We start from the raw sequence: 18,009 nt of genomic DNA on the forward strand, positions 1-18,009 counted from the left end.
GCATTTTGGTTTATTTATTTCTCGTGTCAGGGCAGCCAGTCAATTATATTACATTTATATTACAAACAGAGAAAATACAAAATGTGTGAGTTTGGTAGTTGATTAAATGTCCTTTGACCAGTATCTGGCCACTTGGAGTGCTTCTGGTGTTGCTGCAAGAAGGTCCTCCATTGTGCATGTGGCTGGGCTCAGGTTGCATTGCAGGGGGTGGTCAGTGGTTTGCTCTTCTCCACACTTGCATGTTGAGGATTCCACTTTGTAGCCCCATTTCTGAAGGTTGGCTCTGCATCTCGTGGTGCCAGAGCGCAGTCTGTTCAGCGCCTTCCAAGTCGCCCAGTCCTCTGTGTGCCCAGGGGAGAGTCTCTCATTTGGTATCAGCCATTGGTTGTGGTTCTGGGTTTGAGCCTGCCATTTTTGGACTCTCGCTTGCTGAGGCGTTCCAGCGAGTGTCTCTGTAGATCTTAGAAAACTATGTCTGGATTTAAGTCGTTGACGTGCTGGCTGATACCCAAACAGGGGATGAGCTGGAGATGTCTCTGCCTTTGTCATTATTGGCTGCCACTTCCTGGCGGATGTCAGGTGGTGCGATATTGGCTAGACAGTGTAATTTCTCCAGTGGTGTAGGGCGCAGACACCCCATGATCATGCAGCATTTTGGTTAAAAAATAATAAACTGGAGGTAGGCGTAGCAGAGGTAATGAACACTATGAACCCCTGAAGAGCCACTGAATATCTCCAGTTTAGTCCAAAATACAGCTGTGAGCATGTTAACTATGCCTGGATGTTTTAACAATATAAGACCTGTGTATTGGCGTCTAGCCCATTTCTGGACACAATTCAAAGCGTTAGTTCCAACATTTAAAGCAGGGATCAGCAAGTTCACTCCCTCCCTCCAGAAGCTTCAGCAATATACCAGATGTACTCCCTTTTTGTGTGTCTTTCTGATTTAACAAAGAGGGCTAAAATGAACATCAAAGTGGCAGTGCATCACTGCCAGATTCATTCCCCATTGAAGCTTAATTATTTGAAGGGTATTCTGTTTCATGATGGCATTAAATGAAACTGCCCAGTTCCATATGCTAATCATCAATAGATGTTGACAAAAGAGCAGGAAAATCTTGGCAATCAAACAATAGTGTTCTGTTGTTTAATTTCACCCCCCCCCCCCAATTTAGAGTGATGTCTACTGATAAATACTTTTTAAAATTCACCTTGTAAAGGACTCATAAGGAGAAGTGCCTTTTCAATGAGGTGAATGTAGAAGGAGAAAAGGTTCTGAGAACATGCTGCCTCAGGCAAAGCGTGACCTCGTGGTTAGTCACTGCATAAGCATTTTGTGTGACTGAAATGGGCTGTGCATAGCTTTCCTCTTGTTCTTTTTTAAATGTATAGGCATTTCTAATAGTATTAGTGTCAGTATATTTATGCTCTGCCTCGATCTCTGTGCAGAATACTTTGAATACTTTGCTCCAGACTTCACCCTTCATCCTGATGTCAGCACTAGAATTGAGAATCAGAATTCGAGGCAGGTGAGTACTTCTGGATATATGTCATTCAATTAGCCATCTCTGATTGGTTTCAGAAAATATACTATTGCTGCCCCTGATTTCTTTATGTCATTTAAGTGGTACAATGTTTTCTACACTGTTGGCATTTATGGTGTTCAGGCTGAAGAGATGGCAGAAATTAGTAAACATAGTACATTTTACACATCAGTTACATTTTGTGAAGGTATAACAGATATTACATACTATTACAGATATAGATCCTGTACTTTCTCTTCGCTTGTTTACACCAGTAATAATATTTACAGCTGCATTTGAGATGCACTTCTATATCTTTCAAAAATCATTTTGGCAGATAAGGAGTATAATTTACAGTTTCTTTTGAGACATTCAGAATCCTCTGTCATAGGGATAATGACATAGCTACACAGAGGGCTTAACAAAGATGAGGCCAAAGCTCTCTTTTTTGGGGGGAATTTCCAGTAGCCAAGGAGAGTATCTTAACTGTAACTCTTGACTAACTCCTGTCAGAGCTTGTGCAAAGCCTATTTCTGATATGGCCAGAAAACACTGCCCACTTTAAAATCCTGTCTTCCTGGACATGCTGTTTTACTCAGCTCCAGATCTGAAATATTATGGATAGGTTTTGCCTTTTCAAATCTGTTTTTCTGTTGTAGATGATAGATGTGAAAAGAATTGAGATAGTATGCAACTTTCGGTAGATACTTTTCAAGAGTTATAAGTCACGCAGGAAGATTACAAAAGGGGGAGTATTTGTCTTGACTTTGTTGTAGACAGAGCCACTTGTCTGGATGGTGAAAATTCTCATACATTTCAATAGGCATTGGAATAGGCACTGTGGAATAAATTTTCCAGGGACATAATTCAGGGAAGGGAAAGTGCACCCTGGAATTACACGGCCCCAAGGTCATACGTGAAGCCTTTGACCCTTCCAGTCTCCCCATACTATGTTTTTCTTGGCAAGAAGAAGAAGAAGAAGAAGAAATTGCTTCTCTCTTATAAATTGTCAAAAGGATTGTTCTCCTTTTCAATAGTTAAATGGTTTAATTATTTAAATGGTTTAGATCCAGGCTATTTGGCCAACCGGATGCCCTTGTAGGAACCTGACTCAGCCCTGAGATCTTCAGGAGAGGCCCTTCTCTTGATCCCACTCCATCTCAAGCTTGGTTGGTGGGAACGAGAATGCGGGCATTCTCAGTGGCTGCCCCTCAACTCTGGAACTCCCTGCCCAGGGAAGCCAGAATGGCCCCCTCCCTGCAGTCCTTTGGCAGCAGGCTAAAACCTTTTTATTCAAACAGGCTTTTAAAGATGAAGGTGTTTGAGGTCTGGTTGGAGGTACTGTGGGTTTTAACTTTGAATATGTTTGATGGATTTTAACTGAGTTTTTAAAATGCTGGTTGTGTTGAATTCTGTTTTAATGTTTGTATATTTGTATATTTTAAATTGGATATCATTACTTTTGTGTCAAGCCATTTTGAGTCCCCTTTGGGGAGATAAAGCAGGATATAAATAAACGTAATAATAATAATAATAATAATAATAATAATAATAATACAGGTTGACTTGACATAACTTGGCTTCTTTATTCTCTCTTTTGATTAGTACTTAGATCAAATCCGTCAGACTATATTTGAGAATTTGAAGATGTTGAATCATGCACCTAGTGTCCAAATCCACGATGTCCCTTCTGATCTGCTGAGCTATGAGCGCACTGATGAGCCTGATCCTGAAGAGAGAGGGTCAGAGGATAACTACAGCAGGCATGTTTCCTTGTTCACATATTAAGTTCAGCTGCATTTCCCCCCTCCCTCATCCTCAATATAATTTTAAAAGTTATGTCTCATTCCATCATGTCTAGGCTCTGAGCCTCTCCACTTGAATGACAAAGCTCCTCAGAAAAGGCCCATGTATCTCCTGCCTTTCTCCTTGGGAAATGGAAGGGGCACATAGGAACAGCTTCCTTGAGAGTTGCTGCTCTGAGATGCCACGATTTTAATAATTTTAAGGTGGCATGATTTTAATATGGAATATAATGTTTTAAAATGATTAATATGTATTAATTTAATTTTAATTTTAATTTTTTTTAATTGTATGTGCTTTAAGGCATTGAATAATTGCCTTTATGTAAGCGGCCTTGAGTCCCCTTTGGGGTAGAGAAAGGTGGGGTATAAATAGGACAAATAAATAAATAAATAAATAAATAATCTTGAAGGGGCCGCTCTTTTTAGGAATAGTTCCCTCACCACTGATTCTGTTTTGATGTTTGCATATTTGTATATTTAAATTATACAGATATGCAAACATTAAAACAGAATGAGTGGTGAGGGAACAGTGGTGAGGGAGCCCCCGGTGGCGCAGTGGGTTAAACCCCTGTGCTGGCAGGACTGAAGACCAAGAGGTCGCAGGTTCGAATCCGGGGAGAACGCGGATGAGTTCCCTCTATCAGCTCCAGCTCCTCATGCAGGGACATGAGAGAAGCCTCCTACAAGAATGATAAAACATCAAATCATCCGGGCATCCCCTGGGCAACCTCCTTGCAGACGGCCAATTCTCTCACACCAGAAGTGACTTGCAGTTTCTCAGGTCACTCCTGACACGACCAAAAAAAACCCCAGTGATGCTTTAGTAGTGAAGAAGCATGCATGGAGATGAGTATGGGAATGGAGCGGGTCCCACTCCATCTCAAGTTGGTCCCACTCCATCTCAAGCACCACTCATTTGGGTACGCTATGTTAGCATGTCCCTCCAGTTGTACTACTTGGCAGTCTGGCTCTTAAGCCAAAGAATCCTAATTTTGAATTAAGAAGGGTCTTCACTTAATGCCCAGTGTCCTATTTTTCAGAGGTGGCTCCTGTAATTTTTAGAACACAGATGAAATGTCTGTATTTAATTTTGGACTGTACATCTTCAGTCTACTTCTATTGTCACTCCTGTGTTACATTTTTTTTTTTTTTTGCAGGCCAGAAGCTTCCAATGAGTTCTATGATGGCGAACACGATAACGATAAAGAAAGTGATGTGGAGATATGATGCCTGGTTCAATGTGGAGTCTGTGCAACTGCCTGGAAAATGGTGCTCTAAGGAAAAAGCAGGCTCCCGTGTCTGGTCTTTCTTGCTGTTGCTTGAAGCCATGGCACCAGGACTGCTGAGCCATAAGAATATTGGGGTGCAGAGGACAAGAAGAGGTTACCGCATTCCTCGCATGACTCTGCCACTCCACTACTATTTGTGGAAAAATTCACACAAATCTCTTTTTGTTGCTATATACGCAACTTCAAATTTTATTCTACGGTAACTTTGTCCCATTCCCTATGGAAAGGGGGGAATTTGTTGCACTGTTCTTCTGGCTTGTTTGAATACAAGTTTGCATGTGTGCTATTATGTTGAAACGACTGATTTGAAATCCCCTGAAAAGATATTTTGCTTACCAAGTTTCCATTTAGCCACTATCTGTTGAAATTCAGTGGAAAGAGTGCACCAGATAATATTAATCAATGTTTTTCTGAACTGTAGTAAACGTGGGAAATGCCAACATTGGAGCCGGTGCAGCAGGGCAGATTTCTTTAGTACATAGCTTTCTTGCTGTGTTATTTTTGAAACTTTTTTTTCTCCAGTTGCAATGATGTGCTACAACTTTTTAAAAAATCTTCAATGGGTAGTTTGAGAGGGGAAAGGCTTGGGGCTTTTTGTATTTCTCAGTCTTTCTGCTTGGTTACACTGTGTACTTGGATGCCTGTATGGTGCCAAAAATCTTGTTAATGAAGAATTGAAACCTGCGTGTGTGACAAGATAACATCGTCTGTGCATTCCCCCCACCCCAAAGGACGTGCAGGCTTTCTGCTTTCTTTTATGGAGGAACAAATTATGTTTCAATTGAAATAATCATGGTGAGCTACCAGGGCCAAATGTTTTAGCCTGTCTCCCTATTTTTACATTTCTACCTGTGAACCTTTAATGGATACGTGTATGTTATGTAATGAACCCTGCATTTTGAGCGTGGGCCTTACATGTATCCTTGGATACAGTAATTTAAGGAAGTTCGTGGAAGGAAATTTTACTCACTTCTTTTCTGCCCTACCTCATGTTGTTTAGGAAATATTGGGGAAGTGGAGGCACAGGGATGATGGAGAAACATCCCTCCATTAACTTAAGATTTAAACCAGAGTCTAGAAGACTTATTTGCATTAACTGCACGTTTTCCACTTCTTTTGTTTCTGTAGACATTGAAATTTTAAACTGTATGAATGTTGGAGATGTTTGCAATCAGTATTGTAAGGACACCTACTGTTTTAGCTGTAATGAAAAACAACTGACATTCTCTAATGTTCATTTACCCTGATGTGTTTAAAATATTAAACAACGGGCTAGTATTTTTTATTACCTGCCTTGTGTCTTCTCATTTCTCTGCTTGCCTCCCTTTAAATACTAGTCCTCAGTAGCCATTGAGGTATTTAAGAAAGTACAAAATGTATATATTGATCCCTACCCATTTTGCTCCAGTGGTACTACTTTAAGGATCCCATACAACATATGGGCAACTACCATAGGGCCAGGACCATTTGACAGGTTGACCAAGTGCTCAAAGGCTGCACTTAATTGTTTTTCCCCTCTGGGTTTTTCAGTTCAGTATACATCAGAGTAACTATGGATATTACTTCAAATGCACCATTAGTCATTAAACATTACTATTTATATTTGAATTATTATTATTAATTTTAGTAGTTTGTATGTGAAACTTAAATGTATTTAAATAGATTTTAATATGACATTGCTAATATTGAACAAAAGAGGTCTAAATTGACTGTTCTAATGATTTATGGTTGGATGGATGGCATCCTTGAAGTGACTGGATTGACTTTGAAGGAGCTGGGGGTGGTGACGGCCGACAGAGAGCTCTGGCATGGACTGGTCCATGAGGTTACGAAGAGTCGGAAACAACTGAACAAATTAACAACAACAAAATGATTTGTTACATGCCCAAATTTTATGATGCATTTTTTTAAAATCTAAAGGTGTACAGAAAAGGATTTTGGAGAATGCATGCACTTTACATTTTGCTCACTCTGCTGTACAGTTCTGGTCATAACCCTGTTCTTCTTAAATAAATTCTGTAATTATATATTCCAGATATATGAAGAATAATACATATTTTGCTTTATTAAGAAAAGAAAAAAAATCAGAAGACCAGGACTTGGAAAAACAGCTATGAAGGGACTAGACAAAATCCTGAAGTGTCACATGAATACTAGTTAGGATTGTCTAGGTCATATTTCAAATGAATATTTGTGATTGTGAGAGCCAGACAGTGAAGAAAACTCATAGGAAATCAAATGTCATGGCACAGTCATTTCTTTTAAGAGTGCTGGTTTCTCATGGTTTACACAAAGTCTTTGCTATAAATGCTGATTTCCTGTTGAAATTCCTTGGTATACTCCAATGTATGTTTGCAATATGCTTCCTAGTACATTTTCCTTTCCTGAACCCAGCTTGGGAAACTGCCATTTCTCTTTCCATATATGAGGAAAGGTTTTTGTTATAGAATTTTGAGCACAGTTTTGCTTGTGTGGGAAATTAATGTGATAGCCATGTGGTTACTGCAATCCCTGGTGTCCATTTTCTTGTGGACTGGAGTGTATATTGAGTATTTCTAACTTCTGGATCATTCTTTCGTTTTTCATATTAGTTGACAGATTTTAGTTAGAACTAGAATAGATTCTGTCTCTTTGGCTTGAGGCAACTCTGTTACTATGCCATCTGTTACTGATAGGTTTTTTTTCAAGTGCTTTGGGCACAGCTTCCACTCTACTTTCTAAAAATTAAGGTTTATCTTCATATGCTTTTTTGAATTAATCTTTCACTCTTTCATCTCTTTTGTATATATATTCTTTCCATCTTTTTATTTCCACTCGGCTATATAATGTGTTCTCCTTCTAGTCATAGAGCATCCCCACTCAAGAAAAACAAAATAAAACACACCAACAGAAATTTGAGATATGTAAACCTATCAGAACTATACAGCTACAATGCCATACACTACAGTTAAACTATAACTAAAGACCTATACAAATATAAACTCCCTGCTCTGCATCTGATGGTCATTATGCCTTATTAATCTAGTCTCCACAATAATGTAATCACACTATTGTGCCCATGCACCCTCAGTAATGTGATGCAGCGTTGGAACAACATTGTGGCTGTGGAGCCTCTCCTCAGCCACTCATCTGCCAGCTTCTGTGCCCGCTTTCTCTGCTACAGATCCTGAGCTCAGCCCCCTCCCTAACCTGCATTTGTGAGGAAAGGGCAGCCCTAGTGTCCAGCTCACCTTTAATTTCTATATTTGTTATCAGATGATGTCCATGTGTACAGTGCCTCTTTGATTGCTTGTGACGAAAAAGCTGTTGGCTTCATAAAATTAATCACTCTCCTGTTTCAATTCTTGATCCTAGACCAAATGTTTCTACAAAATTTGATGTTGCCGTATTTGCTATTTTTGCATTCCAATTGGTTATGATTAACAAAACATTCTGTGATCAAGTTCTTCCTGGGCTCCAGCATAGATTTACTTGTCTTTCTTTCTTTGTCTTTATAGTTGGAACATAAATTTGAACTATGATTATATTGATGGGTTTCCCCTGAAGCTTTATTGTTGCTATTCAGTCAGACTTGGCATTATATCCCTTGACTGCTTTTATTACATCTCCCCTCGCTATTAATGCCACCCCATTTCTTCTTAGATTTTCATTTCCTGAATTCCTGACAACTGTATCTCACACATCCCAAGCACTGCAATTTGTATATGTTCTGATTCTTGTTCTTCCATGTCTAGCTTACCCTTATTTGTGTTTCTCACATTTCATGTCCTTATAATATGTGTCATGCAGTTTTGGACTTCCTTTTTGCCCCTGGGCATGTCAACAGCAGAAAGTCCATTTGGCTTGCATCCAGGTACATCATTAGCTTCAGCGCTGTTTGTAGTTGTTTTCTGCTTTCCTCTGGTAGCTCATTCAGTTCAATCCAATTTTGGAGTTTCATCTCATCTCTTGCCTCGTTTTACATTGTCTCATCATAGGGTTTTTGTGGTAAAAGATATCCAAGTGGAGGACTGCCACACCTCCTTATGTGTAGTACTAACAAGTGCTGGCTATGATATAACTGTGTTTATACCCGAGAGATCCTCTTTCGGTGTCACCCATGAGTAACTGCTCAGAACAAATAGTCTAGCTACACAGCAAAAATATGCTATCAGTGTATCCTCTGGCCTCACAGGAAGGTGCCACTCGCTTTTGTGAATAGATAGTGCCATGGTGGAAATAAAACAATTCATATTTCAGCAAAGGAGCATTGCCTCCCTATAAAAAAAAAGGCACTAATGTAGTCACAGGAAAAAGTGCAAGATCCAGAAGAAAATCTTAACACAGTTACTCTAAAAAAATTGAGCCTTCAATAACTATTACTCTAAAATGCCAAACAAATGATAGTATTGCAATTCTTTGGTGCATAGATTCACTTACACGTGTTTCTTTTTAAAAATTATGTGTCAGAAGAATGAGGTGAGTAGGTTATGAGGTCAGCTTGCTGTTTCTGTTCAACCGTGGCAGGTAAATTTCTCTTCTCTAAATATAGGCACAGACAGGGAGTTTTCTCAACCATTTCTGTCTAATATCCATCCAGTGTTAATTATGAAAATGAGCATAAGCATCCTGTTAATATTGTTACAACTTAGCTTTCATTACTTGCACTCTCGGGTTCCAGTGTTTTTGACTCAGAACAGTAGGACATATTTCAATATCATTGCTATTCTTTAGTCTGCCTCTTTCTTTCTTTTGGAATCATAGAGCTGGCAGAGACCCCAAGGGCTGTCCTGATAGCCATCCAGTCCCTGGGCCATTCCACACAGCCATATAACCCAGAATATCTGCTTTGAACTGTGTTACCTGAGTGGACACTGTCATATATCCCTGTTCAAACCAGATAATGTTGGATTTTATTCAGCTGTGTGGAAGGGGCCTGTTTAAAAACCTCCAAAATCTCGAACTCCACCATAATAACAGCAGACTGTTGCAAGACTTTCATAAGCTACTCGTTTTCAGCTTCTGTTTACAGTCTGCAATAATGAGTAAGTGGAATTTTGCACAGGCAGATCTATTTTCAGATGCTCAAGGAGGAAAAAAATCCAAGCAGAAACTATTTTGCTGTTACACTCAGAACAGACCTGTATTGTAGTTTACTCTATTTCCTCTATTGTCACTTTTACCAAGTGGGAGAAGAGGGAAAATAGTCTTGTATTTAGGGAATTTCAAACTCTAGAAACAGGAAATAGTTTTGTCTTCTGTTGTGTTTGACAAAAGGTCAAAAACTCATCCCAGCCTAGTATTTGATGGTTGGTTTAGACCAGAGGTTCCCAAACTTATTTGACATACCGCTCCCTTTTCAGAAAAAAATGCTTATCTGCCCTGGAAATCTAACTTTTTTATGCCAACAAACAGAAAGGTGTGATCAATTTGCATTATTTTAACTATCTTTATTTCTGCCTACATCCTAAAGCAGAGTAAAGAAATATGTTGTTAATAAGTCACTGAAATGTGAAATTATAAAATTATTAAAATAACCCACAGTCAAATTTGTATTTTCCACAAAAACAATCCTAAATGAGGAGAATCAACCTGGTGGACTGCTTTCAATTTATTAATGTTCAGCTCTTTTTGTCAGCAGAACGAATTATTTTTTTAAAGATTTCTTCCACTATTATTAACTACGTGTCCAATAATTCAAAAACAATTTAAATTAGATTCCACACGTCGCCTATTTATAGTTTTATAAACAAATCATTACACACACATATTGTCGATGCATGCTGGACTTCCTGACAATGCACAACATGCTTGCCTGCAAGTACTTGCTTATTAAGACCTTGTTTAACTCATTATGCTCCAGTGGTGTAATGGGTTAAACCTTTGTGCCTGCAGAACTGCTGACCGAAAAGTCAGCAGTTCGAATCCGGGGAGTGGCGTGATCTCCCATCTGTCAGCTCCAGCTTCTCATGCAGGGACATGAGAGAAGCCTCCCATAGGATGGTAAAACATCCAGGCAACATCCTCGCAGACAACCAATTCTCACATCAAAAGCGACTTGCAGTTTCTCAAGTCGCTCCTTACACAAAAAAACAATAATTAAACATTTATAACTTGCATCTTGTGGGTGCATTTGGAAAGGAATCACTACGAGTTTATCTTAATTTTTTTCAAACATTTCTTTATGCTTCCGCTGCCCCCTTATTTTTATTCAGACCCAACCCCCATTGCACCCAAGCTACGACTGCCCCCCTCCGGATTACACTATGTAACAAAATTTGAAGAAAAAAAAAACCTGTTCATGTATTGTCAAAGGCTTTCATGGCCGGAATCATTGAGTTGTAGGTTTTTTCGGGCTATATGGCCAAGTTCTAGAGGCATTCTCTCCTGACGTTATGCCTGCATCTATGGCAAGCATCCGCACAACCTCTGAGGATGCTTGCCATAGATGCAGGTAAAACGTCAAGAGAGAATGCCTCTAGAATATGGCCATATAGCCCGGAAAAAAAAAAAACTACAACCCAAAATGTTCATGGTTTAAAAGTGTTATTTCCTGTTTAACTATGTGGTACTTACTTTGAAAGTAGTTGTTATATTCCAGAAACTTTGATTTGTGGCTGCCACAAACTACCATATGTTGAATTGGTTGAGATATTAATTGAAAAACTGTAGCAAAATGTGCTGCAGGGTGTCTCGCAAAAACAAAGCTTTTGCAGTTTAATGCACTTTTCCCATGTTTTTATGACAGAACCAATTAGAAAATGACATTTATAACCCAGGAACAAAAATTGTGTTACATAGTGTTATTCCTGAGCTTCCCAGGGGAAAATGTTGCCCATTTTGGGAAACGCAGTTCTAGCTTGTTGCCACAGTTTACTCTATTGAGCGGGGGCGGACATATGCATGAGGTTGAATGTATGGTATCTTGCAAAATAGTCCAGTATTAGAAACATCTAGGCTGTTGCCAGTCTTTTGTACAACAACTTTAAAGGCACAATCACATCTTTTCTTTATGTAAGGAGAACTGAGAATGAATTCTGGTTCTGCCAATGTTTGGATGGATCAGCGGCTTCTCGCCATCATAACTATTTCAATGTTTCATGGAGGTTGCTGTCACTTTCACCTGGTAGGGCAAAGAGGAAACATAGTATTGTAAAAGCAGGCCTTTCTCATATTTAGGGAGGCTACCCTCTAGAACAGAGCTGTCCAAGCTTTTCCTGTTGGTGACACACTTTGCATCTTTTCTTGGCTCAGTAATTAAGTTTTGGTAGCAAACCAGATGTTAAACCAACCTCTTAGAAGAGACATGGACACATATATAAATAGTAATAAGGAAATGCATGGGGATACAACATGTCTCATGAAGCTTCCATTTATATCTTTAGAACTAGCCATCCCCTGCCACACGTTGCTGTGGCCCAGTCTATGTATATGTATTTTTTGTGTGTATATATATGTATATGTGTGTGTATATATGTTTGTGTATATATGTGGTTTTGTGCATGTGTTGTAATGCATTTTTTTGCCTTTTAAGTCCTTTCTGCTGTGTTTTTCAGTGTTTTATGAATGATGGCCACTTGTCTTGTGTCCAAATTTGGTGTCAATTCATATTATAGTTTTTGAGTTATGTTAATCCCACAAACAAACATTACATTTTTATATAGATTATATGATTTATATGAGTGGTTTCTCATTACAATCACGCAGCACACTTACATACCGCCTATTTGGAAAACTTTGAGCTAAAAACTAGAAATATTTTTATCTTCTGTAACCAAAGAACAAAACCTCATTCCAACTTAATATTTGGCAAGTGTTAGACTATGACTCCCATCAGCCTAAGTCAGCATTGCCTGATGGAGAAGAATGAGAGGAGCCATAGCTCACTCCAGACCATCTATCTGGAAGGGCCCTCAGTGAGCGAGTCGCCAGCCTCAAAAAGTCAAACAGAAAAATATTTCTAAAATCTTTTTACACATAAGATGAACTAGTGACAAAGTACAAGACCAGCATATACCAACAACTGAGCCCCTTCCACACAGCTGTATAAAATCCACATGTACTGGATTATATGGCAGTGTGGATTTAAGATTTATTTATCATGTCAGGAGCGAACCAAAACAGTTGTATTGGATTAAAAACAAACAAACAAACAAAACACAAAGTTTTCAGACTTGGTATTCTATTAAATGTCCTTTGACCAATAGCTGGCCACTTGGAGTGCATCTGGTGTTGCTGCAAGGAGGTCCTCCATTGTGCATGTGGCAGGGCTCAGGTTGCATTGCAGCACGTGGTCAGTGGTTTGCTCTTCTCCACACTCACATGTCGAGGATTCCACTTTGTAGCCCCATTTCTTAAGGTTGGCTCTGCATCTTTTAGTGCCAGAGCGCAGTCTGTTCAGCACCTTCCAAGTCGCCCAGTTTTCTGTGTGCCCAGGGGGGAGTCTCTCATTTGGTATCAGCCATTGATTGAGGTTCTGGGTTTGAGCCTGCCACTTTTGGACTCTCGCTTGCTGAGGTGTTCCAGCGAGTGTCTCTGTAGATCTTAGAAAATTATTTTTTGATTTAAGTCGTTTGCGTGCTGGCTGATACCCAAACAGGGAGTGGGCCAGAGTTGTCACTGCCTTGATCCTTTTACTATTGGTTGCTACTTCCTGGCAGATGTCAGGTGGTGCAATACTGGTTAAACAGTGTAATTTCTCCAATGGTGTAGGGCGCAGAGACCCTACACCATGATAATGCGGCATGTCTCATTAAGAGTCCCATCCACTGTTTTAGTGTGATGAGATGTGTTCCACACTGGGCATGCATACTCAGCAGCAGAGTAGCATAGCGCAAGGGCAGATGTCTTCACTGTATCTGGTTGTGATCCCCAGGTTGTGCCAGTCAGCTTTTGTATGATATTGTTTCTAGATCTAAGATAATTGAGTTCAAAGCAGATACTGTTAATTATCAGCCTTGATATTCTTGGGCTCTTTCCAGACAGGCCCTCTATCCCAGGATCTGATCCCAGGTTTCCTGCTTTAAACTGGATTATATGAGTCTGCACTGCCAGATAATCTGGGATTAAACAGAAAACCTGGGATCAGATCCTGGGATACAGGGCCTGTCTTGAAATTGCTCAAGAATTTCAAAGCAGATAATCCACTATATCTGCTTATCTAAGGGCCCTTCCACACAGACACATAACCAAAATCTCAAGTCGGATAATTCACAATCTATGGCAGTGTGGACTCAGATAAACCAGTTCAAAGTAGATATTGTGAAAATTTCTGCCTTGATATTGCGTCCCCCCAGGGGTGAGAAAAGCAGTATATAAATGCTGTAAATAAATAAATATTCTGAGTTGTATGGCTGTGTGGAAGGGCTCAAGAGTCCACACTGCTACAGAACCAAGTTCAAAGCACATTTATTTCGCATCAAAAGCATTGCATAAATGTGTATAAAACTGATAAAAATAGAAGGCGCGCAGGCGGCTAAATATCTTTGGACCAAAAATGGGCAACAGCTACGGCATTGTCTGTAGACTCCAACAATTCCTCCTCTGTACATGAGGCAGGGCACAGTGGACAAGCATACAAAGCAAACAACATGTGATTTTATGCAGCTGTGTGGAAGGGCCCTGGGTTGAGAAAAAGCGGGGGATTCCCTGTTGCGAGGACGCCTCTGGATTCCCCGCCTGTCTGTCCGTGTGCTTCAATGGGATTTTGGCCTGCATCAATAGGAGCATAGTGTCTAGATCTAGGGAAGTAATGCTACCCCTCTATTCTGCTTTGGTTAGACCACACCTGGAATATTGTGTCCAATTCTGGGCACCACAATTCAAGAGAGATATTGACAAGCTGGAATGTGTCCAGAGGAGGGCGACTAAAATGATCAAGGGTCTGGAGAACAAGCCCTATGAGGAGCGGCTTAATGAGCTGGGCATGTTTAGCCTGAAGAAGAGAAGGCTGAGAGGAGATATGATAGCCATGCATAAATATGTGAGAGGAAGCCACAGGGAGGAGGGAGCAAGCTTGTTTTCCGCTTCCCTGGAGACTAGGACGCGGAACAATGGCTTCAAACTACAAGAAAGGAGATTCCACCTGAACATGAGGAAGAACTTCCTGACTAATGTATTGTCAAAGGCTTTCATGGCTGGAATCACTAGGTTCTTGTGGGTTTTTTCGGGCTATAGGGCCATGTTCTAGAGGCATTTCTCCTGACGTTTTGCCTGCATCTATGGCAAGCATCCTCAGAGGTAGTGAGGTCTGTTGGAATTAGGACAATGGGTTTATATATCTGTGGAATGGCTGGGGTGTGGCAAGGAGCTCTTCCCTGCTGGAGCTAGGTGTGAATGTTTCAACTGACCACCTTCATTAGCATTTGAAGGCCTGGCTGAGCCTGGGAAAATCCTCTGTTGAGAGGTGTTAAGATGTGCCTGGTTGTTTCCTCTCTGCTGTTTTGCTGTTGTAATTTTAGAGTTTTTTAATACTGGTAGCCAGATTTTGTTCATTTTCATGGCCTCTTCCTTTCTGTTGAAATTGTGTCCAATTCTGGGCACCACAATTCAAGAGAGATATTGACAAGCTGGAATGTGTCCAGAGGAGGGCGACTAAAATGATCAAGGGTCTGGAGAACAAGCCCTATGAGGAGCGGCTTAATGAGCTGGGCATGTTTAGCCTGATTGTGAGAGCCGTTCAGCAGTGGAACTCTCTGCCCCGGAGTGTGGTGGAGGCTCCTTCTTTGGAAGCTTTTAAACAGAGGCTGGATGGCCATCTGTCAAGGGTGATTTGAATGCAATATTCCTGCTTCTTGGCAGGGGGTTGGACTGGATGGCTCATGAGGTCTCTTCCAACTCTTTGATTCTATGATTCAACACTTTGGCCTCCTAGAGAAAACACGCAAGGGACTTGGAAGCTTCCCCAGCGGACTTGAGGAAGGCTCCTCTACAAGTCGTAGCTCTATATCCACAGTGTATCTATCTGTTCCACCGTTGTCGATTCAAGGCGAATCTCCCACTTTTTTTTTTTTTTGCTTCGCGGAGGCGGCTTTGTGGCCGCGCGGCGGTGACGACACGGCGGTGGGCGGGGCCTCTCGAGGCGGGCGTGGATTCCGGCAGTTCAGGCAGGCGAGCGGGCGGGCGCGCGCTGCTGGGCCGGCGCGAGGCAGCTCTGAGGGGGTCTCATTGAAGGCTTTCGGCGGCGCGAGGCGGATGGGCCGCCTCGAGGAGTGAAGGCTCCCCCTCCCTTCCCCGGCGGTGCGCGCGCGCGCTCAGGCCCGGCTTCGAGGGGCGCCATGGAGGGCGGCGGAGGCAGTAGTGGCAGTGGCCGCGGCGGAGGTCCGTCAGCGCGAGGAGCCGGCCGCGAGAAGAAGAAGGGCAAGAGCCCTGAGGAGCCCACAGTGGCGGCGGTTTCGGCGGGAGACCCCAGCGGAGGAGGAGGAGGAGGGGGGAAGTCCCGGAAGTTTGTGAGTGTTGACGAAAGGAGGGGAGGGGGAGGCGCACCTGTCCGGCGGAGGAGAAGGAGGAGGCAGGCAGGCAGGAAGTTTCTTCCCTCAGTGGCCCTTTCCCCCTCCTTCCGGGTCTCCTCCCTTCCCTGTCCTCACACCTCTCTCTTCTCATTCCCTCACCTGGCTCAGGAGTGGCCTCGTGGCCCAGAGGGGCACTTGCTCTTCAAGTGTCAACCCTCGCCCCATAGTTTCTCGTTCTCTCTTTAAGGAGCCTTCTTCCTTCCTCTTTTAGGCAAGCCCTGTGTGTTCTGTTGCCTTCTGTATGGTTTGGAACAGAGGTGGCCCCAAGTCACAGAGTTCACTACTAGTGCTTCATGGGGATGTTTTGTAATTTAGCTCAAAAGTTGGAGCTCTCAGGGCTTGACTCATGAGCCATCACAGCCCTGCTCACTGCTGTGTACCACTGCTTCTTCCAAAGAGGGTCCGCTTTGCTCAGTGTTGGTGCCATGAAAATGTATTTATTTATTTATTTATTTAAAACATTTATATTCCGCCCTTCTCACCCCGAAAGGGACCCAGGACTGACCACAGCATGTAGAATCATAGAGTTGGAAGGGACCTCATGGGCCATCCAGTCCAACCCCCTGCCAAGAAGCAAGAATATTGCATTCAAAGCACCCCTGACAGATGACCATCCAGCCTCTGTTTAAAAGCCTCCAAAGAAGGAGCCTCCACCACACTCAGAGAGTTCCACTGCTGAACGGCTCTTACAGTCAGGAAGTTCTTCCTCATGTTCAGATGGAATCTCCTTTCTTATAGTTTGAAGCCATTGTTCGGTGTCTTAGTCTCCAGGGCAGCTCCCTAGGACTTCCCCTCACATATTATACATGGCTACCATATCTCCTCTCAGCCTTCTCTTCTTCAGGCCAGACATGCCCAGCTTTTTAAGCCGCTCCTCATAGGGCTTGTTCTCCAGAACCTTGATCATTTTAGTCACCCTCCTCTTGACACAGCTTGTCAATACCTTTCTTCAATTGACTATGTGTTCTGTTGCCTTCTGCCATGGTTTGGAACAGAGGTGGCCCCCAGTCACAGAGTTCACTACTAGTGCTTCATGGGGATGTTTTGTAATTTAGCTCAAAAGTTGGAGCTCTCAGGGCTTGACTCATGAGCCATCACAGCCCCCTGCTCACTGCTGTGTACCACTGCTTCTTCCAAAGAGGGGTCCACTTTGCTCAGTGTTGGTGCCATGAAAATTTATTTATTTATTTATTTAAAACATTTATATTCCGCCCTTCTCACCCCAAAGGGGATCCAGGGCTGAGCACAGTATATAGAATCATAGAGTTGGAAGAGACCTCATGGGCCATCCAGTCCAACCCCCTGCCAAGAAGCAAGAATATTGCATTCAAAGCACCCCTGACAGATGGCCATCCAGCCTCTGTTTAAAAGCCTCCAAAGAAGGAGCCTCCACCACACTCCGGGGCAGAGAGTTCCACTGCTGAACGGCGCTCACATTTATTTATTATTTATTTCGGTTTCTTCTACCCCGCCCTTCTCACCCCGAAGGGGACTCAGGGCGGCTTACAAAGGCACAATTCAATGCCAGCATCACATAACAGTAATAAAACAAATAGCATCAATTAACAGTTAAACAACCATTCCTGCATTACAACAATAAAACCAATACAAACCCAATTACTCCTCATTGATGGTCAGCGTTCGCTATCTCATAGTCCAAATTCCATTTCCACATTGTCAATCCTGTCAGTCCTAATCGTCTGCTTGTCCTTATCTAGTTGTCAGATTGCCCAGTCAGGAAGTGCTTCCTGATGTTCAGATGGAATCTTCTTTCTTGTAGTTTGAAGTCATTCCTCCGCGTCCTAGTCTCCAGGGAAGAAGAAAACAAGCTTGCTCCCTCCTCCCTGTGGCTTCCTCTCACATATTTATACATGGCTATCATATCTCCTCTCAGCCTTCTCTT

At 42.0% G+C, this 18,009-nt stretch overlaps 2 protein-coding genes across 4 annotated transcripts in view; both read left to right on the forward strand.

The window, feature by feature from the left end:
• The window catches only part of HDAC3 (histone deacetylase 3), a 31,949-nt gene extending 26,044 nt beyond the window's left edge, over window positions 1-5,905 (forward strand). For all 3 annotated transcript variants that reach the window (XM_060774256.2, XM_060774255.2, XM_060774257.2), the window contains 3 exons: window positions 1,450-1,529; window positions 3,129-3,286; window positions 4,486-5,905. In XM_060774256.2, coding sequence (XP_060630239.1) covers window positions 1,450-1,529; window positions 3,129-3,286; window positions 4,486-4,555 — 308 coding nt within the window. In that variant the 3' untranslated portion in view covers window positions 4,556-5,905. The remainder of the gene's footprint in view (window positions 1-1,449; window positions 1,530-3,128; window positions 3,287-4,485) is intronic.
• Window positions 5,906-15,662: 9,757 nt separating this feature from the next.
• The window catches only part of DIAPH1 (diaphanous related formin 1), a 114,031-nt gene continuing 111,684 nt past the window's right edge, over window positions 15,663-18,009 (forward strand). Inside the window, exon 1 of the mRNA XM_067467710.1 lies at window positions 15,663-16,043. Within this exon, the coding sequence (XP_067323811.1) occupies window positions 15,873-16,043 (171 nt within the window). The 5' untranslated portion in view covers window positions 15,663-15,872. The remainder of the gene's footprint in view (window positions 16,044-18,009) is intronic.

This window comes from Anolis sagrei, chromosome 4 (assembly GCF_037176765.1).
Source record: "Anolis sagrei isolate rAnoSag1 chromosome 4, rAnoSag1.mat, whole genome shotgun sequence".
NCBI classification, from domain to species: domain Eukaryota; kingdom Metazoa; phylum Chordata; class Lepidosauria; order Squamata; family Dactyloidae; genus Anolis; species Anolis sagrei.